Consider the following 24,189-nt stretch of genomic DNA (forward strand, 5'->3'; position numbering starts at 1 on the left):
AACTATGAGCAACCAATTGAGGTAACTCACCACCTTTGGACCAGCCAGAAGCTCTTTTTATATTGGAGACATAACTGTTTGCCTCTACATACATTTTTGTCATTTATTTGAATTTTGACCTTGCTAATGGCATTGTATGTCACCATGAAATAAATCTTTTTTTTTTTTGAGATGGAGTTTCGTTGTTGTTACCCAGGCTGGAGTGCAATGGTGCAATCTCGGCTCACTGCAACCTCCACCTCCCGGGTTCAGGCAATTCTCCTGCCTCAGCCTCCTGAGTAGCTGGGATTACAGGCACGCGCCACCATGCCCAGCTAATTTTTTGTATTTTTAGTAGAGACGGGGTTTCACCATGTTGACCAGAATGGTCTCGAATCTCTTGACCACCTGCCTTGGCCTCCCGAAGTGCTGGGATTACAGGCGTGAGCCACTGCGCCTGGCTGTAAATCTTTTTTTTTGAAAAAAGTTCTTATGCCATTGAATTCATCACTGTTTTTGTTTTCTTTTTCTTTTCTTTCTTTTTTCTTTTTTTGAAACAGAGTTTTCCTCTTGTTGCCCAGGCTGGAGTGCAATGGTTCAATCTCAGTTTACTGAAACTTCCACCTCTTGGGTTCAAGTGATTCTCCTATCTCAGCCTCCTGAGTAGCTGGGATCACAGGCATGTGCCACTACACTGGGCTAATTTTGTATTTTTAGTAGAGATGGGGTTTCTGCATGTTGGTCCGGCTGGTCTCGCACTCCCAACCTCAGGTGATGCACCTGCCTCAGCCTCCCAAAATGCTGAGATTACAGGCGTGAGCCACTGTACCCAGCCTACATCACTGTTTTGTATGACTTTCAACACTCCAATAATATTTTTTAATTTTTTCTAGGACTGATTTTTGTCTTTAAAAGATTATTCTATTTTCTGTAATTAAAGTTGCCAGGATATAATTTATGTTTAAAAAAAAAGATTATATTCTCAAAAAACAAAAACAAAAATAAATAAATAAATAAAAGATTATTCTAGGCCAGGTGCAGTGGCTCATGCCTGTAATCCCAGCACTTTGGAAGGCTGAGGCTGGCGGATCACCTGAGCTCAGGAGTTTGAGACCAGCCTGGGCAATATGGCGAAACACCATGTCTCTACTAAAAATACAAAAAAAAAATAGCTGGGTGTGGTGGTGTGTGTCTGTAGTCTTACCTACTTGGGAGGCTGATACAGGAGAATTGCTTGAACCCGAGAGGCAGAGGTTGCAGTGAGCCCAGATCACACCACTGCAATCCAGCCTGGGTGACAGAACGGGTCTTTGTCTCAACAACAACAACAACAACAAAAATTATCCTGTCTTTGGAGAATGGACTATAGTAGGATGGTGAGATCAGCATGGGGAAAGAGAGAGAACTCAGGATTTGGATGCAGGAGACTAAGGCCACATTTCAGCTCCATCCCTTAACAGCCTTGTGACTCTTGTCATCAAATGGCTTCACCATCCTCAGCCAATTTCTTTACCTATAACAGAATAATAATAATGTTGACCATTTATAGTCTTCTTACTCTGCCAGACCCTGCTCCAAATGCTTTACATGTGTTATCTCATTTCATCTTTATCAGAATCTTAAGATGAGGAAACCTGCATAGAGAGGTGAAGCACTTTGCTCAAGTCCCATATTCAGTGGCAGAGCTAGAATTGAAACACTAGCTGCCAGGTGCAGTGGCTCATGCCTGTAATCCCAGCACTTTGGGAGTTCGAGACAGCCCTGACCACATGGTGAAACCCTGTCTCTACTAAAAATACAAAATATTAGCTGGGTGTGGTGGCGCATGTCTGTAATCCCAGCACTTTGGGAGGCCAGGTGGGTGGATCGCCTGAGGTCGGGAGTTTGGGACCACCCTGACCAACATGGTGAAACCCCGTCTCTACTAAAAATACAAAAAATTAGCCAGGTATGGTGGCAGGTGCTTCTAATTCCAGATACTTGGGAGGCTGAGGCAGGAGAATTGCTTGAACCCAGGAGGTGGAGGTTGCAGTGAGCTGAGATTACACCATTGCACCCCAGCCCGGGCAACAAGAGCAAACTCGGTCTCAAAGATAAAGAAACACTAGCAATTGGATTAATGCTTTCAAGATGTGAAAAGTATCCTGGGGAGCTGGTGGCCAGTGGGTGCAAAATTCTCTGGAGATTGGATGTACTCCGTATGTGTATTATGTACGTAAGTGGCAGCCAGGGAACAAGGGGAAGGTGATATAAAATGTGGATGTCACCGACATGTGGGTTTGCTTACTGGCTGTGTGACACCAGGAGCAGGGCACTTTGTGTCTCTAAGACTCAGTCTGTCTTTTTGTGCCTTCCTTTCCTCTCTCCCTCCCTCCTTCCCTCCTTCCTTTCATCCATCCCTTCTTCCCTCCTTCCTCCCTACTTTCTTCCTTTCTTCTCTTTCTCTTTTATCCTTCCTTCCCTCCCTTGCTCCTTCCTTTCTTTTTTTTCACTGAAACATAACTTGCATATAGAATATATCCATTTAAAACTTATATTTAGGACCGGGCACGGTGGCTCATGCCTGTCTGTAATCCAAGCACGTTGGGAGACTGAGGCGGGCAGATCATAAGGTCAGGAGTTCGAGACCAGCCTGGCCAAGATTCCATCTCTACTGAAAATACAAAAATTAGCTGGGCGTGATGGTGGGCACCTGTAATCCCAGCTACTCAGGAGGCTGAGGCAGAGAATCGCTTGAACCAGGGACGTGGAGGTTGTAGTGAGCTGAGATCGTGCCACTGCACTCCATCCTGGATGACAGAGTGAGACTCATCTAAAAAAAAAAGTATATTTAATTGGGATTTAGTTTATTCACAGAGATGTGCAACTCTCATGACAGTCTAATTTTAGAACATTTTCATCATCCCCTCAAAAGAAGCACTGTGCCCTTTAGCAGCCACCCCCATCCTCATGATCCATAGGCAAGCACTAATCTGCTTTCTATCTCTGTGCATTGAAGCTGCATTTCTTAAAGTGGGTGTGCTGTGGGGGGGCAGGTTGGATTTTCCCAGTGTCTTCTGTAGAGGGTGCCTACTCATCGAGGAGATGGGTGGAAAGGGGAAAGGTTGAGGAAGCCAAAGAGCTATATTTTTCCTTAAAAATTAAGGCATGAAATAGTTCAAGGGTGGGTGAGTGGTTTGGGAAGATTCTAGGAGGAAAGGGTGGAACCAGTGTGAGGGGCAGGGGGAAGTGTGAGACAAAATGCCTCCAGACCAAAGAACTTTGGCAGGAAAACCACGCCATGTAATAGAGATTGATATCAAGGTTGCAATGTGGTGTGTGGGATAAACGCCTTCACTGCTCCTCATAAAATCTTCAGAAAAGTATACAGTCCATGACATGCTAGGTGGAGGTGGATTTGCTTTTGAGGATGGTACAGAGGGCTGAGTCCTCTCTCCAGGTGAGCAGGGGCTAGAACAGACGTGGCCCTATGGGCCTCTGCCTCAACTGGACACAGGGGCATAGCAGTGTCCCCCCATTTCTACCTCAGAGTGTTGGTAGTGAGGACTGAGTGATTTAATGTGTGAGTGAAGCCTCACCACCCTGCGCCGGGCACATGGTCGGTGCCTGTAAGCTACTCCGATCACCAGGGGCCAGTCAGGAGAGCCCCTGTGACACCTCGTGTCCTACCTTCCCTTCCAGAACCCAACGTCTTCCTTATCTTCAGCCATGGACTGCAGGGCTGCCTGGAGGCCCAGGGTGGGCAGGTCAGAGTCACCCCAGCTTGCAATACCAGTCATCCTGCCCAGCGCTGGAAGTGGGTCTCCCGAAACCGGCTCTTCAACCTGGGTACCATGCAGTGCCTGGGCACAGGCTGGCCAGGCACCAACACTACGGCCTCCTTGGGCATGTACGAATGTGACCGGGAGGCACTGAATCTTCGCTGGCATTGTCGTACCCTGGGTGACCAGCTGTCCTTACTCCTGGGGGGCCGCATCAGCAACGTATCCAAGCCTGGCACCCTTGAGCGTGGGGACCAGACCCGCAGCAGCCAGTGGCGCATCTATGGCAGCGAGGAGGATCTGTGTGCTCTGCCCTACCATGGTGAGGGGATGTTTGCAGGTGGGAGGGTGGGGTCCCTGGTGTCCAGGGGACTGGAGCCATGAAGGACAGATTCCCGGTGACAAGGCCTGTGGCCCTTGTGGACCCTTGGCAGTCACATCTTTAATTATAAAAGGAAGTATTTTTTAATAATTAAGAAAAGTAGGGGGCCGGGTGTGGTGGCTCATTGCCTGTAATCCCACCACTTTGGGGGGCTGAGGTGGGCGGATCACAAGGTCAGGATATCGAGAGCATCCTGGCTAACACCATGAAACTCTGCCTCTACTAAAAATAGCAAAAAATTAGCTGGGCATGGTGGCATGCGCTTGTGGTCCAGCTACTCAGGAGGTTGAGGCAGGAGAATCACTTGGACCTGGGAGGCAGAGGTTGTAGTGAGCTGAGATCGTGCCACTGCACTCTAGCCTGGGTGACAGAGTGAGACTTTGTCTCAAAAAAACAAAAACAACAGAAGAAAAGTAACTTCAGGCCAGGTACGGTAGCTCATGCCTGTAATCCCAGCACTTTGAGAGCCGAAGTGGATTAATCACTTGAAGTCCGGAGTTCGAGACCAGCCTGGCCAAAATGAAGAACTCAGTTTCTACTAAAATATAAAAATTAGCGAGGTATAGTGGTGCATGCCCTTAGTCCCAGCTACTCAGAAGGCTGAGGCAGGAGAACCACTTGAACCTGGAAGGCAGAGGTTACAGTGAGCTGAGATCGTGCCACTGCACTGCAGCCTGGGTGACAGAGCAAGACTCCATCTCAAAAAGAAAAAAAAAAAACACGAAAGCATTTAATTTACTTTTGTAAAAGTTGCAAAATACAAATAGTATAAAATTAAATGAAAATTCCCTTCCCCAAGGCCCACTCCAGGTGAAACCCTATTGTAGCTCCCCCATGGTGTCTTAATCCCCATCTTACATGTGGTGAATGGGGGCCAGAGTCACCCAGTGCGGGGCTAGGTTCTTCTGTTGGGCAGCCCCATCCTGGAAGACACCCTGAGTTCCAAGATAGAACTTTGTGGGGACACAGAACCCATGGGCTTGGTAGCTGAGCAGAGATTCCATCGGGCTCAGCTGTCTGTGGATGACTTGGAGGCTCCCTCGCCCAGCTGGAGTTTGGACAGGCATTAGGGGTACTGTGGGGGGAGCCCCTTCCCAGCCCTATGAGGTGTGCCTTAAGACCTCTCCCTGGCTCCTGGGCTGACCCAACAGCAGAAGGAGCCATCAAGCTACTGTGGGGTGCCATCACCTCTCCCACCTTCCTACCCCTGTGCAGACCCAGCTCCCTGGGTTTTAGGGGATTTCTCCGGAGGATTGAGGGGCGGGGCAGCCTCTGGTGTCCAGGTGCCGAGGGCCTGGCTTCTCTCCCCGACTGCAGAGGTCTACACCATCCAGGGCAACTCCCACGGAAAGCCGTGCACCATCCCCTTCAAATATGACAACCAGTGGTTCCACGGCTGCACCAGCACGGGCCGCGAGGATGGGCACCTGTGGTGTGCCACCACCCAGGACTACGGCAAAGATGAGCGCTGGGGCTTCTGCCCTATCAAGAGTGAGAGTGGGTGGAGCTGGGGGTGGCGGGGAGAGGGGGTTCCTGGAGGGAGGCTGCTGCTGAGGGGCCCGGAGCCCGGGCTGAGACACTGTCCCCTCCCCTGCCTAGAGCAGCCTGTTGGGGGGAGGGTCTGCACTCCTGAGGAACCCCTGAGGGAGCCTGAAGGAGAGGGCTGTCATGGTGGCAGGTAACGACTGCGAGACCTTCTGGGACAAGGACCAGCTGACCGACAGCTGCTACCAGTTTAACTTCCAGTCCACACTGTCATGGAGGGAGGCCTGGGCCAGCTGTGAGCAGCAGGGTGCGGATCTGCTGAGCATCACGGAGATCCACGAGCAGACCTACATCAACGGTGAGCTGGCCTGACGCTTGCGCGCGCCTCCAGAGGGCCTGGCCCTTTCCGCTTGGGGGTCGAGGACAGGGTGATGGGGAGGGCACGGGAGACTGGGGCTGGGGGTCCTCTGCTCAGCATCCCCCTCTGGCTGTCAGGCCTCCTCACTGGGTACAGCTCCACCCTGTGGATCGGCCTGAATGACTTGGACACCAGCGGAGGCTGGCAGTGGTCGGACAACTCGCCCCTCAAGTACCTCAACTGGGAGAGTGGTGAGGACTGAGGTTGGGGGTGCAGGGCAGCCTTGGGGCCCCACGGGCTCTTGGCCTCCCACGGACTCCTCTCCTCGTGTCCTCCTGCAGAGGAGCAGTGTGGGTGGGGGAAGCACAGACCTCCACCCCTCCCGGTCTGCCCCCTCAGCCTATATGCAGGGTGGCACTGCCCCATGCCACAGGTCTTGGTGTGTGGACTGGGTGCCAGACTCACCTCTTCAGCCATCCCTGTGGGCTGCAGGCACCAGCGCACCCAGCAGCCTGGCTGGGGAGGCCCGGGTGGGGCTGGTACTGGTTGCTAGGTTGAGGGTTTGGGGCAATGTGTGCCCAGGTTAGAAATCGGGGAGGACCCCATGGTCAGGGGTGGAGCTGGAGCTGAGAACCGGGCTTCCCGAACCAGTTCAGGCTTCCGAGGGAGCAGAGGGAGGCAGGAGGTTCTGAGCAGGGCCCCGGGAACCGTGGTGTGAGCTTCTCTCTCTGGGGGTGCTGGCGCCCTGCGCCCCCACAGACCAGCCAGACAACCCCAGCGAGGAGAACTGTGGAGTGATCCGCACGGAGTCCTCAGGCGGGTGGCAGAACCGCGACTGCAGCATCGCGCTACCCTATGTGTGCAAGAAGAAGCCCAACGCCACAGCCGCCCCTCCAGGTGAGCCAAGGACTGTGCCGTAGGGTGGGGAGGGGCTCCTCCCCACAGCCACAGCTGTGGCAGGCCCAGCCTCTCCTCCGGTTACTGCCACAGCACAAGGGGACTCTTATCCTCTGACTCTTATTTCATTGTTCAGTTAAAGTTGGAGCAAATTGGAATATGCCATTCTTTCATTTGGGGAACATGTGCTGAGATCTGTGTTAAATGCTGGCAATACTCACTGTTCCCTTGTAGAGACCACATTCTGCTGAGGTGACAGACATCTCAATGCACAATTACACCATCCCAGGTCATGAATGATTGTAGAAATACGGAGAAGTGTTAGAGGAGCATAGAGAAGAAACTGATTCAACTTCAGAGAGCTAAGGAGAGGTTTATGGAAATAACATTTGATTTAGGCCTTTCAAATTGAGTGTAAGTTTAAAAGATAGAAAGAGGTGTGGGGAAGGGTATTCCTGGCAGAGGGAATAGCATATGCAAAGGTGTGGAGGCCTAGAAATACATTGCAGCTTTAAGAGATGGTGAGTGACGGCCAGGCACCGTGGCTCACACCTATAATTCTAGCACTTTGGGAGGTCAAGGCAGGAGGATTGCCTGAGCTTAGTAGTTTGTAGACCAGGCTGGGCAACATAGCAAGACCTTGTCTCTGTAAAGTATTTTTTAAAAATTGGCTGGGTGTGGTGATGCACGCTTGACTACCAGGGAGGTGGAGGTGGGAAGACTGCTTGAGCCTGCAAGGTTGAGGCTGCAGTGAGCTGCCTGATTGCACCACTGCACTCCAGCCTGGGCAACAGAGTAAGATGAGACCCTGCCTCCAAAAAGGAAAAGAAAAAGAAATGGATGGTGCCTGTTGCATTTTGGATGGAGTATAGATTCTAACCACATCAGGTACGTCCTCTCACCAGCCACACAACGTCCCCCAAGGGCTTGTTAGAAATGCACAGTCAGGCCCCACCCCAGAGTAATTGAATCAGAACCTACAGTTAACAAGATCCCCAGATGATTCATATGCAGGTATAGCTGGGAAGTCCTGGCTTAACGGGCATAGTGAAGAAAAGGCAGGTTGCAACCAGTCTCTGCAGGGTCTTGGCTGCTGGGCCAAGTTTGGGTTCAGCCAAGGAGGCTGTGGGGAGCCTTTGCAGGTGTTTAAAAGCCAGGGAGTATCTGGTTCTCATTTGTGCATAGAGACAGCTTTAGGGGCCTCATGGAGGAGTTGGGGCAATGGACAGGGCCTGTTCTGGGGACTCTGCCCCTTATTGCTCTGTGGCCCTGGGCAAGCAGCTCAGTCTATGGGGTGCAGAATCCTCATTGCAAATGGTTTTTGGGGTGCAGAATCCCCCTTGCAAGGTTGTAAGGAAGGCTGGAGATCTCGGCTGGCACAAAGGAGTGTTTCTGTAGGTGGCAGTGGATGTTTACTATAGTGTAGGTTGGAGGGGCTGCACAGTTGCCCAGGAAGCCGTGGGGTGGTGAGGAGACCTTTACAAAGAAAATACGGCAACACCAAAGAAAGAAAAAAAAAATTCACTAACCATAGACAGTAAGGAGTATACAGAGCAGAACTTCTGTTTCTGACCATGAAAGTCTTGCCAATGATCAATTCACTCGATTCAGGACTGGGATGTGTGTGTGTGTGCGTGTGTGTGTGTGTGTGGTTTTTGTATTTTGTTTTTTATTTTTATTTTTGAGACAGGGTGTCACTCTGTCTCTCAGGCTGGAGTGCAATGGCACCATCTCAGCTCACCACAACCTCCGCCTCCTGGCTCAAGTGATCCTCATGCTTCAGCCTCCTGAGTAGCTGGGATTACAGGCAGGCACCACTACCTCCTGGCTAATTTTTGAGACCGGGTTTCACCATGTTGTCCAGGCTGGTCTCAAACTCCTGTCTTCAAGTGATCCACCCTCCTCGGCCTCTCAAAGTGCTGGGATTACAGGCATGAGCCATGGCGCCGGCCTGATTCAGGACTGTTGATCACTGCTTTCTCTCCCACTCCCTAACGGTCAGGAACAGAAGCTTGAAACGTCAGTAGCCAGATCTAGGGCACCCCCACTTCTAGCTGACAGGAGCCTGGGGCCCCAGTCCAGTCCTCCCAGAAGCAGCTTTCTGAAGGAAGGGGCCCACTGGGAGGGCCAGGTGTGGGCATGCCTAGCCCATCTGTGGCTCCTCATCAAGTCCTCTCTTCTTTGTGTCTCCCCGGACCTGGACCTGCAGGCAGGCCTAAGGCCCGGGATTTCCTTCCCTCTCCCCAGCCCATATCTCTCTGCACGAGGTGTATTCTAGGCAGGTTCTGCTTTCCCGGTCTCATCACTTAAGTCCTGTCATTTCGAAGGCAGGCGCCGTCGTGTCCCCAAAGCATCCACATTCCCCAAGCTGTCTTCCTGTCCCTGAGGCCCCTTGAGTCTCAGCAGCCGGGAAAATATGCTTGTCTGGGGCGGCAGCCTCAGGTCTTAGCTCATTGGCCAACAAGAGATGATTGACAGCTCCTGAGCCAGAGAGCGAGCCCCATCGGATTCGCAGCCCGCCCAGCCTTTGCCGGGTCTCCTGGAGCAGGTGTGGCTGGACCGCTGGAATCTCAGTCTGAGGCCGTGCTTCTAGTGGGCGCGCGCTTTCCCGCCCGGCTAGGCAGAATCCTGCCCGAGCCCGACACTGTGGGTGGTTTGGTGAAGTCCTGTTTTCTCTTGCCAAGACCAAATGAGGGCTTGTTTGCCTCAGCTGCCCTCGGACCCCAGCCCCTAGAAGATGAAACTGAAATGCACGGAAGTCGGGGCAAGGCAGGGCTTGGGACTGGTCGATTTCTCAGCTCTGTGATAGGAGTTAGGAGTGGGGAAGGAGTGAGAGGAGGAGTCCTAGTCGGGGGATGGGGCCGATCTGCAGTGACTTTGAGCACCTCCTAATGTTCTCGGCTGCCCACCCATCATGAGCTCAGATTCTGGTGTGCCTGCCTGGGCTCTGTTAGTGGCTCGAGGCCCCGTTTTGCAATTTTCTCACTCCTGGGCCGCTCAGACCTGCACAGAGTGGGTGCTCAATAAACATTATTTGAGAGAATAACAGTGGTTCCATTTACTAGGCAGGGTGGTCATGAGCCAAGCTTGAATCTCATAGCAGGAAACCCCATTTACAGAGGAAGAATCTGAGGCTCATGGGGCTGGTTGGTCCTGACTTTCTACCCATTGTTTATTGACTGATCGATTGATACATTGATTGAGACAAGCATATCGCTTAGGCTGGAGTGCAGTGGTGTGATCACGGCTCACTGAGTCTTGACCTCCCAGGGTCAAGTGATCCTCCCACCTCACCTCCTGAGTAGTGGGACCACAGGCGTGCATCACCATGCCCGGCTAATGTTTTATTTTTCATAGAGATGGGTACTCCCCTTTGTTGCCCAGTCTGCTCTTGAACTCCTGGGCTCAAGCAATCCTCCAGCTTCAGTCTTCTAAAGTGCTGGGATTACAGGCCTGAGCCACCATGCCTGGCCCACCCATCATATTCTGAGAGCCACAGCTAGAGGGACTGTTCTGTCCTGGGTGGAATCTGCCACCACCACCTGGGTCTCTCACCCTGGGCCTCCAACAGCTCTGCAAGGTTTTTATCCTTTTAGCATTTCCAAGACCTGTGGTGGGGACGGGGTTGGACCTGGGAGAGTTTGGAGAGGAGGTGATTCGGAGGCCTCACCTGTGTTGACGTCAACTCAGTGGGTTGGTGCCCAGATGGGGCGGCTCAGTCTCTGAGCAGTGGCCTCGTGGGTCTCTGCAGACAGGTGGGCCAATGTGAAGGTAGAGTGCGAGCCAAGCTGGCAGCCCTTCCAGGGCCACTGCTACCGCCTGCAGGCTGAGAAGCGCAGCTGGCAGGAATCCAAGAAGGCGTGTCTACGGGGCGGTGGCGACCTGGTCAGCATCCACAGCATGGCAGAGCTGGAATTCATCACCAAGCAGATCAAGCAAGGTGAGGAGCTGCCCGCCCACGTGTCTGGGTGGAGGGCAGGGCCTCTCACTGCCCCGCCCATCCTGCCCAGGAGCCTCAGAGAATGTTCCTTCCTTCCTGCTGGTGGGGCTGACCTCTCAATGTCTTCTCTCCTCTCCTCTCCTGCTGCACCCCCAGAGGTGGAGGAGCTGTGGATCGGCCTCAACGATTTGAAACTGCAGATGAATTTTGAGTGGTCTGATGGGAGCCTTGTGAGCTTCACCCACTGGCACCCCTTTGAGCCCAACAACTTCCGGGACAGTCTGGAGGACTGTGTCACCATCTGGGGGCCGGTGAGACCTCCCTCTCCCTATCGCAGGGTCATAAAATACACCCCAACCTCCAGGTGCTACCCCAGCTGAAGGATATCAAGTTACTATCAGCACCTGCCTGGAACCTCTTACCTCTCAACCATCCCCCTCCTCCCCACCAATGCCTTCCCTTCCACATGAGACACTGCTGGGGATTGAATCCCACCTTCACCTCCAACTAGCCAAGTCACCTCGGGCAAGTTACTAGAGGGTGGGGGGGATTAGAAGAGTTAATTCTCACGAAACCTTAGGCAGGGTGCCTGGCGAATTCTTGGTCTCCTCCCAGCTGCCCTTCCCTGCCAGAAGGTGGCATCATAACCCACATTATGTGCAATACTTTGCAGCAGGACTCGTCTCTCCCAGCCCTCGCCCCCTGTGCTCTACCCAGCCCAGGGTCCCGTCTTCTCAAGAGATTGTGGGGTTATGACACTTTGCCATGGTTTGGGCTTAGATGTGGTGTAAGTGAAGGAATTGATGCAGGGCTTCAAGCAGAGATGAAAGACCCTTTAAAAAGGGACAAAGCCAGCCAGGTGTGGTGGCTCACGTCTATCATCCTATCACTTTGGGAGGCCAAGGCAGGCGAATCACTTGAAGTCAGGAGTTCGAGACCAGCCTGGCCAACATGGTGAAACCCTGTCTCTACTAAAAATACAAAAATTAGCCAGGCATGGTGGCAGACGCCTGTAATCCCAGTTATTCCAGAGGCTGAGGCAAGAGAATCACTTGAACCTGGGAGGGGGAGGCTGCAGTTAGCTGAGGTCGCACCACTGCACTACAGCCTGGGTGACAGAGCAAGACCCTGTCTCAAAAAAAAAAGGAGAGAGCCATAGGGATATACAGGATTTTCTGCTGTCACACACTGCAAACAGTGCTGGTGACTAGTGGCAGTCATTTGCCTTAGGGGATGGTATTTAAGACAATTTAAAAACAATTATGTATTGAGTGTCTATTATGTGCATTTTTCTGGGTGCTGGGATACACAAACATGCCTGCCCTCAGGGTGGAGCTTAGAGGTAGACATACTCCTGGCTGGGGGCCTGTGGATACTGGGAAGGGTGAAGACAGAAGCAGGGGCCGAGGACTAAATTCCTCCTCAGCCTCATCAGCTGAGATTCTGGTCTGGGCACAGCAGCCTCTGCACACTCTGGCCCTGCAGGCACTACCTAGATGCCTTGGGAATGAGTTCTAGCTGTCTATCCTGCCATCAGTTACTCTAACAATCTTAGCCAGTTTGGTTTTGATGTTTATAAAACGAGCTATCAATAGTTTAAAAGGATGCCTTCCTTTTTTTTTTCTTGAGACTTTCACTCTGTCACTCAGGCTGGTGTGCAATGACATGATCTTGGCTCACTGCAACCTCTGCCTCCTGGGTTTAAGCAATTCTCCTGCCTGAGCCTTCCAAGTAGCTTGGATTACAGGCACGTGCTACTGCGCCCAGCTAATTTTTTTGTATTTTTAGTAGAGATGGGGTTTCACCATATTGGCCAGGCTGATCAGCTCAGCTCCTCAGCTCAAGTGATCCACCAGCCTTGACCTCCCAAAGTGCTGGGATTACAGGCGTGAGCCACCGCCCCCAGCCAGCATGCCTTTCCCATTTAGACAATGCTTGTTAAGTTTCAAGGCATTTGCACGTGAACTGCTTCTGCTCTCATCCACCCCGTGAGGCTTCGGGGCTCATCCCGTCCTTCCCACCCACCGCACAGCTGGGACACAGAGGCGTCAGAATCACACAGCAAGTCAGAGACAGGGCCAGTTCTAGGAACCAGGTTCCAAGAAGGATTTGGGAGATTTATGGGGAAGTGGGGGCTGAGATTCTTCCTCACTGTGTGTCCCTAGGAAGGCCGCTGGAATGACAGTCCCTGTAACCAGTCCTTGCCATCCATCTGTAAGAAGGCAGGCCAGCTGAGCCAGGGGGCATCCGAGGAGGACCATGGCTGCCGGAAGGTGAGGGTGTTTCTGGAGCTGCCCTGAGTGGATGAACTGCTGCCTCGAATGGGATTGCTCCCTCCCTTCCCTGAGGTCTCCAAACTGCTGCTTTCTTGGAGGATTGATACTGGATGGGATGGGGTAGGTGGGGGCTGTTGGGAGGAAGCAGAGCTGCCTATCCGCAGCCCAGTCCTGAGTCCCCTCCCCATGGGGGAAGCCACTTTCTCCAGACAGCAGAGAACAAGGAGGTGGGGACTGGTCTACCCCAAGTGCTCCCTCAGAGTCCAGCCTAGTCATGTCGAGTGGCGGCTGCCGAAGTGAAGTGTGGCCCCTGCACACCCCCAATCCTGCCTTCCCCCTCCTCTGCCATCTGACATGGGGTGTGTGCTGGTCTATTTCCCCTGGAGGAGTGAGGCCACTCAAGGTGGGCTGCACCTTCCCACTCCTTGTGTTCCCAGCCCCAGTGGGCTTCTAGAGGATGTTCAGGGAAGGGAGAGGGGTCAAGGGATGAAAGGTGTGTAAGTGATGGGGGGTGAGTGAGTGACTGAGAGTGTGAGGGGGTGACAGATCCTCTCCCTCCTCCAGAGAGAACAGGGGTGCAAGTGCGGGAGCTTGCTCCTAAAAGACACTGTGTGGCCCTTAGCCCCTCCCAGGAGCCCCTCGCAGCCAGACTGGCTTTTCACTCTGTTTTCCTTTGGATTAATTCCTTACCCCACCCACCCCACCTGGATCCCAAAGCCTCCCCCAGAGAAGGAGCAGGAAACACTAACAGGCGTGGTCCCATGCAGGAGGAGGCAGAGGGGACATCAGAGTCCAGCTGTAGAGTCTGGGGACTGGCAAGGACAGTGCCTAGCCCAGGGGCTGTGTCCTGGCTGGGAGGAGGTGGAATGAGGGATAGAGAGGCGTTACCAACTTCTCTGGCATCAAGGCCAGCCTGGAATGTGTGTGGATATGTTGAGGGTCCATGGTTAACAGCCGGGGATCGCCAGGGGTCTTAGCACAGCCCCTCCTGGCAGATGGGGCGCCCACCACACATACTGTATCTGCTTCCCTTTTGCCCTGGCTCCTGCCAGCCTTGCCTGCCAGGTCTCATCTCTGAGCCCCTTATTGCCACCCCATGGACCAGGAGTGTCCTGTGCCGACTCCAGCTTTGGCAAGTCCCTGAAGACTGTCCCTCCCTTTTCCATCTTGGCAGCTCTCCCCAGCTTTTAGCTGTGGTTTCCCAGCCAACAGTCATTTCTCCACTGCGCCTCTTGGTTTCAGTGCCCAAGAGAGGAGCCTGAAGGGCTATTCATCTTCCTGGGCTAGGTTACTGGCCGGTCGCTAGTGGCCTCCCGATCAGCCATACTGGGGCTGGGCCTCCACCCCTGCTTCCACAGCTATGGTTGATGATGGGGAGGGCGAGTGTGGAGAGACGAGGTGCAGAACACAGCACAGGACTCAAACCAGTCCCCTCCATCCTGAGCACGTTCAGTGATGTCCCCGCTGGCATCTCCTGCTGCAGGATTTATGGGTGAGGGTGGAGAGTCGTTCTCCCTACAGACACCCCTCTTCTGTCCACTCCTGAGCCAGGGTTGGACATGGCACAGCCCATCCTGCTACTGGCTGGGAGAGGACCCAGTGACCTACAGTGAGGCCCGGCGCCTGTGCACCGACCACGGCTCTCAGCTGGTCACCATCACCAACAGGTACAGAAAAGGCGGGTGCCCTGACCAGCCCTTGCCCATGTGTGGGCCTAATGTGGCCCAGTAAATGGGGAAACATCCCGCCATCATGCCTAGAGGGACCTGGAGTCCTTTGAACCTCAGTGGGCTCCAGGGCATTTTAAAATCTTGTTAGAAGAATGATTCTCACTTGTTAAATGACCCCAGTATGTAGGGTGGGTCCTGGGCGGGGCCTGGGCAGGCACAAGTGTGGGCTGGATACCTAAGACAGGCCAGCCAGGCATGGTGGCTCACACCTGTAATCCCAGCACTTTGGCAGGCCAAGGTGGTCAGATCACAAGGTCAAGAGTTCAAGATCAGCCTAACCAACATAGTGAAACCCTGTCTCTACTAAAAATACAAAAATTTGGCGGGCATGGTGGCTCGAGCCTGTAGTCCCAGCTACTCAGGAGGCGAATTGCTTGAATCAGGGAGGCAGAGGTTGTGGTGAGCTGAGATCGCGCCACTGTACTCCAGCCTGGGCAACAGAGTGAGACTCCGTCTCAGAAAAAGACAGGCATTGGCTGTGTCTGACTTTCTCTACTTTCTTCTAAGCAAGGCAAGGGGTGCAGAGAGTAGAAGGGGGAACTGGGCGGGGGGCGGGTTCCATGAATCAGCTGCAGGGCTCCCAGGGGTCTCCGTTTTCTTGAGCAAGTTACTGGCCGGGTGGAGCACCCGAGCTCCCGGGGCAGGGCATCTGGCCTGTGGCCCGGGGATTGGGATGAGGGGAGATCCCTGCCCTGATCAGCCTATCTCCCAAAGATTTGAGCAGGCCTTCATCAGCAGCCTCATGTACACCTGGGATGGCGAGTACTTCTGGACTGCCTTGCAGGACCTCAACAGAACCGGCTCCTTCCGCTGGCTGAGTGGGGATGAAGTCATGTACACCCACTGGAACCGGGACCAGCCCGGTGAGCCCCTTCTTTGACTTGGTGAAGCTAGGAAGGAGGCGGGGTAGACTGGTCCTTCCAGCAGCAAGCCCCAGGGCTTCCCCATAAACGGATCATTGGTGCAGTGTGGTGTCATGGCTATGAGCATGAGCTCTGGCACCAAACTGCCTGGCTCCGATCCTGACTCTGCTGTCTATTAGCTGTGCATCCTCTGAGCGTCAGTTTTTTCTCTTCTGTCCAGTGGGGATAATGGTCCTTTCCTCATAGGGATGGCATGAGTCTTAAATATGTATAAAGTGCTAATATATGTAAAGAGTTAATGTATGTAGTGTTTAGATTACTTCTCTTTCTGGGCTCACGAAAAAGGAAAAGAAAAAAATAATCTCTTCTCTATCTGGGCTCATTAAAAAAAAGAAATGTAGGCTGGGCATGGTGGCTCATGCCTGTAATCCCAGCACTTTGGGAGGCCGAGGTAAGCGATTCACGAGGTCAGGAGTTTAAGACCAGACTGGCCAACATAGTGAAACCTCATCTCTACTAAAAAAAAAAAATTACAAAAATCAGCTGCGCATGGTGGCTTATGCCTGTAATCCCAGCTACTTGGGAGGCTGAGGTAGGAGAATTGCTTGAACTGGGACCCAAGAGGCAGAGGGCACAGTGAGCCAAGATCATGCCACTGTATTCGCTCTGGGCTACAGAGCAAGACTTCATCTCAAAAAAAAAAAAAAAAGAATACTGAGCACAATGCGAGTGCTTATCCTATTATTACCATTTCACATTCATTATCTTTCTAACCCTTTCAATAACCCGATGAGGCAGATGATGAGGCAGGCTTGGGAGGTTAAGCAGCTTGCCTGAGCCCTCACCATGAGTGAACCCAGAGCCAGGGCTCTGTCTCCATTCCTTTTCTCCCACGTGGCCCCAACCCCAGGGAGCGTGTCCCTGCAGGTAGCCAAGCTGGTTCCCAGTGTGAGGGCCATGCTGGTGCCCTGCCAGGATGTGAGGGAGGACTAGTCTATGAGTCCTTCTCACAGCCTGGGTCTCCCTTCTCTCTTCTTCAGGATACAGCCGTGGGGGCTGCGTGGCCCTGGCCACTGGCAGCTCCATGGGGCTCTGGGAGGTGAAGAACTGCACCTCATTCCGGGCTCGCTACATCTGCCGGCAGAGCCTGGGCACTCCAGTGACGCCCGAACTGCCTGGGCCAGACCCCACGCCCAGCCTCACTGGCTCCTGTTCCCAGGGCTGGGCCTCGGACCCCAAACTCCGGTATTGCTATAAGGTAGGGCAGCCTGTTGGCAGGGTGGAGGGCAAGGCGGGGACAGGAGCAAAGTGACAGTTCACCTGGAGTGGGGGTCCCAGTGGGACCAGCCACAATCCAGAGACACACCAGACTGCAGATAGGTGATTTCTGGTGAGACTTGTCCACGGAATCTGGAGGTCTGGTGCTCAATCATCATTTGAGGAATTGAGGGAACCACAGATCATTGATTTCAGAGGTTCCCAAATGTCAGGGCCAGCCTAGCTATTCCTCAGAATTACCTGGGGAACCTGATGAAAATAAAATCTAGGCTGTCACAATGGAGGTTTAGATTCATTAGGTCTGGATTGGGCATGGTGATCTTTATTTTTGAACCCTGCTAGGCTTGGGGATCACTGGCAGAGTTCAAGGTCTTTTATTATGGACAGAAACTGAAGTCCAGAGAGAAGAAGGGACTTGCCCACATGAAGCTGTGGCTCTGCTGGGATTAGAGCCCGGATCTCCCTGCTGGTCGGGGGATGGGGCTCAGGGGCACTCTCCAGGAGGTGACTGTGCCAGCTCCCCTCCCCAGATGAACAGGATTGTCCTTAGCTAGCCTGAGCCCCCTGTCCAGTGAGGTCCCAGCCCCTTCCTCTGCCACGATGGGAAAAGCAGCAGGTGCCCCTGAGGGGTGGGCCAGTGGGGACAGCCTAGACAGCTGGACTCTGCCCCTGCAGGTATTCAGCTCAGAGAGGCTGCAGGACAAGAAGAGCTGGGTCCAGGCCCAGGGGGCCTGCCAGGAGCTGGGGGCCCAGCTGCTGAGCCTGGCCAGTTACGAGGAGGAGCACTTTGTGGCCAACATGCTCAACAAGATCTTCGGGTACTGAGCCGGGCTGAGGCATGGTAGGAGGGCACCTGCACATGTGTAGGAGCGCACATGGCTGACAGACCCTTGGTTTTATTGGATGAGGGGTGGAGAAGGACAGATTGTGGGTGACCCCAGGGAGGCCTGCACCTGCTACTGGTGCCAGAACCATCTTGTCCCCACTCAAGTAGTCATGGTTGCACTGGTGTCTTGGGAGAACATGCTGGTGTGATCCACGCACTCATAGGAGACTGTGTATTGCTCACCATCATCCCACCAGGAACACCCAACTGACTCACAAACTTACATATGTACCCACCCCCATTGCAAGATCTCCTACACGCTGGTCCTGGCGAGCATTTCCCCTCACCTTAAGCCATCTCATAATGACCCATGCTCCTCAATCAAGTATTTCCTGAGAGAAAGGAGGAGAAGGGTCGCAGCTGTGAGGATTTGCCCACGGGCATCCCTCTGAGACACCACCTCTGTTGTGAGCTCCGAGCATCAGCACCTGGAATCCCCTAGCATTGGGAAAAGTCAGACAGATATGGGCTTCTTGAGAGCTTCACTGAAGGGATCTCTTCTCCCAGCAAACATCAAGACTACATTATTTGACTTGTAATTACAATAGTTCATGGTCATCACTTCTCACCATGTACCAGGCACTGTGCTAAACATGTAATCCTCACTCAAACCTCCCGACAACCCTGTGGAGAAGGTGTTAACTACTGACCCTTGTGGGTTGATAAGAGGTTATTTGCCCATGTTCATGGGTGAACTGATACTTGAATCCAGGTTTATTTAGCTCTAGAGCCGCAGATCCCTGCTACATCCTCATCTGGACCTCCTAAACTCTGTAAAGTAAAAGCCTGCAGAATCTTGCTGGCCAGGGCTCCCCCATCCAAAAGGAACCCAAGCAAAGGGGAGGGACCACCGCCCCTTGAGTGGACGCTTAGTCCAGCTCTCCCCAGCTCTGTCTGGGGAGAGAGCTTTACTGAAGTGGCCTCACCGGTGTATGAACGGGTCAATGTAAAACCCAGATGGAGAGGCCCCAGGTCCTGGGGATTGCCCTGGTGACAGGTGCAAGGGACAGGGGGCATGGTTGGGTACCTGTCCTTCTCACTTCCGCTCTCTTCTGTCCCCACCCTTGGGTTGTGCTGAAGTGAATCAGAACCAGAGGTCCAGGAGCAGCATTGGTTCTGGATCGGCCTGAACCGTCGGGATCCCAGAGGGGGTCAGAGTTGGCGCTGGAGTGATGGCCTAGGGGTGAGCGGGACTGGAGGAGGCAGGAGGGGGCTTGTTGGGCGAGGCCTGCTGGGGGCGGGGCCTGGAGTTGGGCGGGTTTTCTCGGAGGCCTGGCCTAGGTCGGAGACGGGAAAGCAGGTCTGAGAAGGGGCGCCCGGCCCCGATGGGGGTTCCCAGCTCAGGCCAGGCCTCTCATCTACCTGTTCTGCTCACAGGGACGGCCTGCACCCCACACCTCACATTTCTCTTCCCTCCACCTGCCTCCTCCAGTTCTCTTACCACAATTTCGACCGGAGCCGGCACGACGACGACGACATCCGGGGCTGTGCAGTGCTGGACCTGGCCTCCCTGCAGTGGGTGGCCATGCAGTGTGACACACAGCTGGACTGGATCTGCAAGATCCCCAGAGGTTGGCTGGAGTGGCGCTGGGAAGGCGGGATGGAGTGAAGGGTGGCGGGGCCAGGAATCCCAGGGAAGATCTCCTTTCCGCACAGTGTGTTTGTTCTCCTTGTTCCCCTATCTTTGTTCTCCTTGTCCCCCTAGGTACGGACGTGCGGGAGCCCGACGACAGCTCTGAAGGTGAGGCCCCCTCCCCCCAGCCCACTCTGCTACCCATCGCGGCCCGGACATCTGGGGGGGCCTCAACTCTGGGGTAAGGCCCGGCGGGCCTGAATGAAACGGAGGGGATGACGCAGCCCTGTTTGCTTCCGTCTGGGAGGCGGGGCAAGCCTGGGGCCTGGGGCCTGGCGCGGTGCCCGTCTGGGTCCGGTGTGCCCGCAGGCTTGCTGGCTGCCTCCTGGCTTTGCCCCCGGCCCTGCCACGCCCGCCTCTGGGGCCTGGCGTGCTGCCTGGGTCTGGCCGCCGCTCCCACGCCCACGCTACTCCTGCAGGCCAGCAGGATTGGCTGCACTTCCAGGAGGCCGAGTACAAGTTCTTTGAGCACCACTCCACGTGGGCACAGGCGCAACGCATCTGCACGTGGTTCCAGGCCGAGCTGACTTCCGTGCACAGCCAGGCGGAGCTGGACTTCCTAAGCCACAACATGCAGAAGGTGAGCATTGGATGGAGCAGGGGGCTGCGGGCTAGAGAAGGGCAGGCCCGGGATGGGGGCAGGGGGTTGCCTACCCACACTTGCCTGCCTGGCTTTTCCAGTTCTCCCGGGCCCAGGAGCAGCACTGGTGGATCGGCCTGTACACTTCTGAGATCGATGGGCGCTTCAGGTAGGAACCCAGGCAGGCGGCAGACGTGGAAGGGGGTTGACTGTCCACACACACACAGAGCACAGACTTGCATTTGAATCCAGCCCTGCCCCTTGCTGGCTGTGTGGCCTTGAGCAGGCGACTTAACCTTTCTGGGCCTTGGTTTTCTCATCTGAAAATGGGAATATGAGGCCTACCTGGTAGAATCGTTTTGAGGATTAGAAATAACGTATGTGAAGTCTTTATGCAGCATCCAGCACATTAGTTACTAAATAATGGCAGCTACTGTTATGTCTGGGGTCATTCATCATGAATAAGGCCAGATTCATGGGGATGTGGGCAGAACAGATGAAGATCTGGAAGGCCTCTTTTGTATTTGGTGCCTACTTACCGTGCACTGGGGGGCTTGAGGCAGGAAGGACTAGGAGCACCTGGGAATCAGAATTTGAGCTTGTCTTTGGCCTTGGACTTCCTGACCTGGAGTCCTCAGGCTTCTTTTCTAGAGCAGCAAGTGCCCAGGGACAGCTGGGGCCTTATCTGGAGGCACCAGGTCCTTGGGTCACTGACTGCACTGAGCTCAGTAACCCCACTCCTCAGCCTGCAGCCACTAAACTCCAGAACCTGGGCCCTTCCCTGCCCCCCTTCCTGCAGCCTTCGTTGCTGCATCCAGTGGAGGCTCAGCCCTGGGCTGGTGCTGGAGTTACCTCTGCTCCATGCCATTGCAGATGGACAGATGGTTCCGTTATAAACTTCATCTCCTGGGCACCAGGCAAACCTCGGCCTGTCGGCAAGGACAAGAAGTGTGTGTACATGACAGCCAGCCGAGGTGAGGGCAAGGTGGGGGCAGAGGGCGCAGTCAGCTGTGCAGAGGGTGGATGTTGGGCAAGCCTGGGCAGAAGTCATCAGTCTCTTCTCATTCTCTCTGTTCCCACAACCCAAGAAAGGCTAGACCCAGAGAGGGGTGGGCCTATCTCCATGGTTCTGAAGCCATAGAGGACTTGAGTTTGGACCTGGACACAGGCATGGAGCCTCTGCCTAACCTCCTCTCAGGGCATGAGGCTGAGTGTGCTGCCAGCCATGCCCTGCCCTGCTCTGCCCTGGGGTTGACTGCCCTCCCCTCCCTTTTCCACAGAGGACTGGGGGGACCAGAGGTGCCTGACATCCTTGCCCTACGTCTGCAAGCGCAGCAATGTCTCCAAAGAAACACAGTACTCAGACCTGCCGGCTACATTCGAGGGGGGCTGCTCCTCTGGCTGGCTCCAATTCCTCAACAAGGTAGGAGGTGGGGAGGGGACACCTGAGAGAGTCAAGGGAGAGGATACGAAAAGGGGAAAGCTGAATCTCAGGAGTCCGGGCCTTTTGGCAGCACCAAAGCCGTGGCCTCTTGCCCTTACCCACCAACTTCTCTTTTACTCGGCCCCAGTACCAGGGCCAGATTCCTTGGAAAATGACTCAGTGTAATAGCACCTTTCAATCTGCTGGGAAGCAAGATTCTCCAAATACTTTGGTGAGTTTTCTAGATCAGTAATTGCCAAAGATTTTTTTTTTTAATTTGGAGTTTTGCTCTTGTCACTCAGGCTGGAGTGCAGTGTTGTTACCTTGACTCACTGTAACCTGTGCCTCCTGGGTTCAAGTGATTCTCCTGCTTCAGTCTCCTGAATAACTGGGATTACAGGAACGCGCCACCATGCCTCGCTGATTTTTGTATTTTTATAGTAGAGATGGGATTTCACCATGTTGGCCAGGCTGGTCTTGAGCCCCTGAACTCAGGTGATCCACCTGCTTCGGCCTCCCAAAGTGCTGGGATATAGACGTGAGCCACCATGCCTGGCCTGATTGCCAAAGATTTTGATAATGAACTCTTATTAGTAAAACAAAATATCGAGCTTACATAACCAAACTGTATGTGTATACATTTAACTTATATATGTATAATAGGTGTGTGGAAATAAAATCTACTTCCATATTAATATGACTGATTATATATAGTAAAATGTATATAAGAACAAAATAATATAAAATATTAGCTAAAGATTTTTAAATACTTTAAAGTTTCAAACATTTTTTTGGCCAGGTGCAGTGGCTCACACCTGTAATCCCAGCACTTTGGGAGGCCAAGGCAGGTGGATCACCTGAGGTTGGGAGTTTGAGACCAGCCTGACCAAGGTGGAGAAACCCCATCTCTACTAAAAATACAAAACTAGCCAGGTGTGGTGGCGCATGCCCGTAATCCCAGCTACTTGGGAGGCTGAGGCGGGAGAATCGCTTGAATCTGGGAGGTGGAGGTTGCAGTGAGCTGAGATTGTGCCATTGCACTCCAGCCAGGGCAAGAGAGTGAGAATCAGTCTCAAAAAAAAAAAAAAAAAAAAAAACCTCTTCTACCTTAAAAAATTAAGGCATGTGTATTATTAAAATTTTGAAAATACAGAAGAGAAACTAAAACTCAATATTCCCCAGAGATCACAGCTATCAATATTTGTTATTCTCCCTCCTGCCTTTTTCCATGGAATTAATTTCCTGCCCACTCTTCTTCCTCTGTATCTTATTTTGAGCATCTCTCATGTAACTAAGTTTTTCCCAAAACTTGTTCTTTTTCCACCCACTTTTTAAACAGAATATATTTTATATATGTAATAGGTCTCTTTCTTAATGCATCATTGTCAAAATACCAGTTACTCTCCTGCCCTGTGGAAAGCTCTGTTTTTGTTTTTGAGATGGTGTTGCTCTGTCATCCAGGCAGGAGTGCAGTGGCATGATCATGGGGTACTGCAGCCTCTACCTCCTGGACTCAAGTGATCCTCCTGCCTCCTGAGTAGCTGGGACTACAGGCTTATGCCACCATGCCCAGCTAATTTTTCTATTTTTTTGTAGGGATGGGATTTTGCCATGTGGCCCAGGCTGGTTTTGAAATTCTGGGCTCAAGTGATCCTCCTGCCTTGGCCTTCCAAAGTGCAGGGATTACAGGTGTGCGCCACTGTGCCCGGCCTGTGGAAAGCTCTTGAAGTATGCTAGGGTGTCCACTCCTTCACTCCTGGCCTCGCACATCTTGCTTTACTAGTTCTGTGCCCGTCTTTGTGTCCCTATGGCATTTGGATGTAGGTAAAGCATTTATGGCAGCAGTCCCCAACCTTTTTTGTCACCAGGGAGTGGTTTCATGGAAGACAGTTTTTCCACGTACTGGGAGAGGGGAGGGTTGGTTTTGGGATGAAACCGTTCCACCTCTGATCATCAGGCATAGATTCTCATAAGGAGCACGCAGCCCAGATCCCTCGCATGTGCAGTTCACAATGGGGTTTGCACTCCTACGAGAATCTTGGCTGGGTGAGGTGGCTCATACCTGTAATCCCAGTACTTTGGGAGGCCAAAGTGGGCAGATCACCTGAGGTCAGCAGTTTGAAACCAGTCTGACCAATGTGGTGAAACCCCGTTTTTACTAAATATAAAAAAATTAGCCAGGTGTGGTGGCTTGCTCCTATAATCCCAGCTACTCAGGAGGCTGAGGCAGGAGACTAGCTTGAACCCTGGAGGCAGAGGTTGCAGTGAGCTGAGATTGCACCACTGCATTCCAGCCTGGGCAACAAAGTGAGACTCCAGCTCAAAAATAAATAAATAAATAAAAATGAAAGAATCTAACGCCCCTGCTTATCTGACAGGAGGCAGAGCACAGGCGGTAATGCTCCCTTGCCCTGCTGCTCACATCCTAACAGGCTGGGGACCCCTGGCTTGTGGGACAGCCTCTTCCAGTAGCTTTAAGCTCCTGGAGGGCAGGGCCATTAGCACCTTAGTACACTTGCATGTGGCAGGGACGCCCTGAACTGAGCTGAACATCATCTCCCTTTAGCTGTCACTTCTTGCTGGTACTGGTGTGACCTTGCTGCTTCTAAGTTTATGATGAATTCTACTTGTTATTTCAGTTGGGCCTCAGCATGGCTCTGAAACTACTCTGTGAAACCAAATCCTTGAACTTCATGACAGACCCTCTAAAATTCTGCA

General features: G+C 53.1%; 1 protein-coding gene across 2 annotated transcripts in view; it reads left to right on the plus strand.

Moving 5' to 3' along the window:
• MRC2 (mannose receptor C-type 2) overlaps window positions 1–24,189 on the plus strand; it is a 57,584-nt gene that overhangs the window by 27,211 nt on the left and 6,184 nt on the right. For both annotated transcript variants that reach the window (XM_008996861.5, XM_078373452.1), the window contains exons 2-20: window positions 3,661–4,062; window positions 5,440–5,613; window positions 5,801–5,965; window positions 6,103–6,216; window positions 6,725–6,862; window positions 10,614–10,802; window positions 10,959–11,113; window positions 12,968–13,075; window positions 14,630–14,745; window positions 15,523–15,671; window positions 16,712–16,929; window positions 17,625–17,767; window positions 18,916–19,018; window positions 19,268–19,406; window positions 19,541–19,576; window positions 19,888–20,048; window positions 20,150–20,217; window positions 20,922–21,022; window positions 21,329–21,471. In XM_008996861.5, coding sequence (XP_008995109.2) covers window positions 3,661–4,062; window positions 5,440–5,613; window positions 5,801–5,965; window positions 6,103–6,216; window positions 6,725–6,862; window positions 10,614–10,802; window positions 10,959–11,113; window positions 12,968–13,075; window positions 14,630–14,745; window positions 15,523–15,671; window positions 16,712–16,929; window positions 17,625–17,767; window positions 18,916–19,018; window positions 19,268–19,406; window positions 19,541–19,576; window positions 19,888–20,048; window positions 20,150–20,217; window positions 20,922–21,022; window positions 21,329–21,471 — 2,822 coding nt within the window. The remainder of the gene's footprint in view (window positions 1–3,660; window positions 4,063–5,439; window positions 5,614–5,800; window positions 5,966–6,102; window positions 6,217–6,724; window positions 6,863–10,613; window positions 10,803–10,958; window positions 11,114–12,967; window positions 13,076–14,629; window positions 14,746–15,522; window positions 15,672–16,711; window positions 16,930–17,624; window positions 17,768–18,915; window positions 19,019–19,267; window positions 19,407–19,540; window positions 19,577–19,887; window positions 20,049–20,149; window positions 20,218–20,921; window positions 21,023–21,328; window positions 21,472–24,189) is intronic.

The sequence above is a fragment of the Callithrix jacchus genome, chromosome 5 (assembly GCF_049354715.1).
Source record: "Callithrix jacchus isolate 240 chromosome 5, calJac240_pri, whole genome shotgun sequence".
Taxonomy (NCBI): Eukaryota; Metazoa; Chordata; class Mammalia; order Primates; family Cebidae; genus Callithrix; species Callithrix jacchus.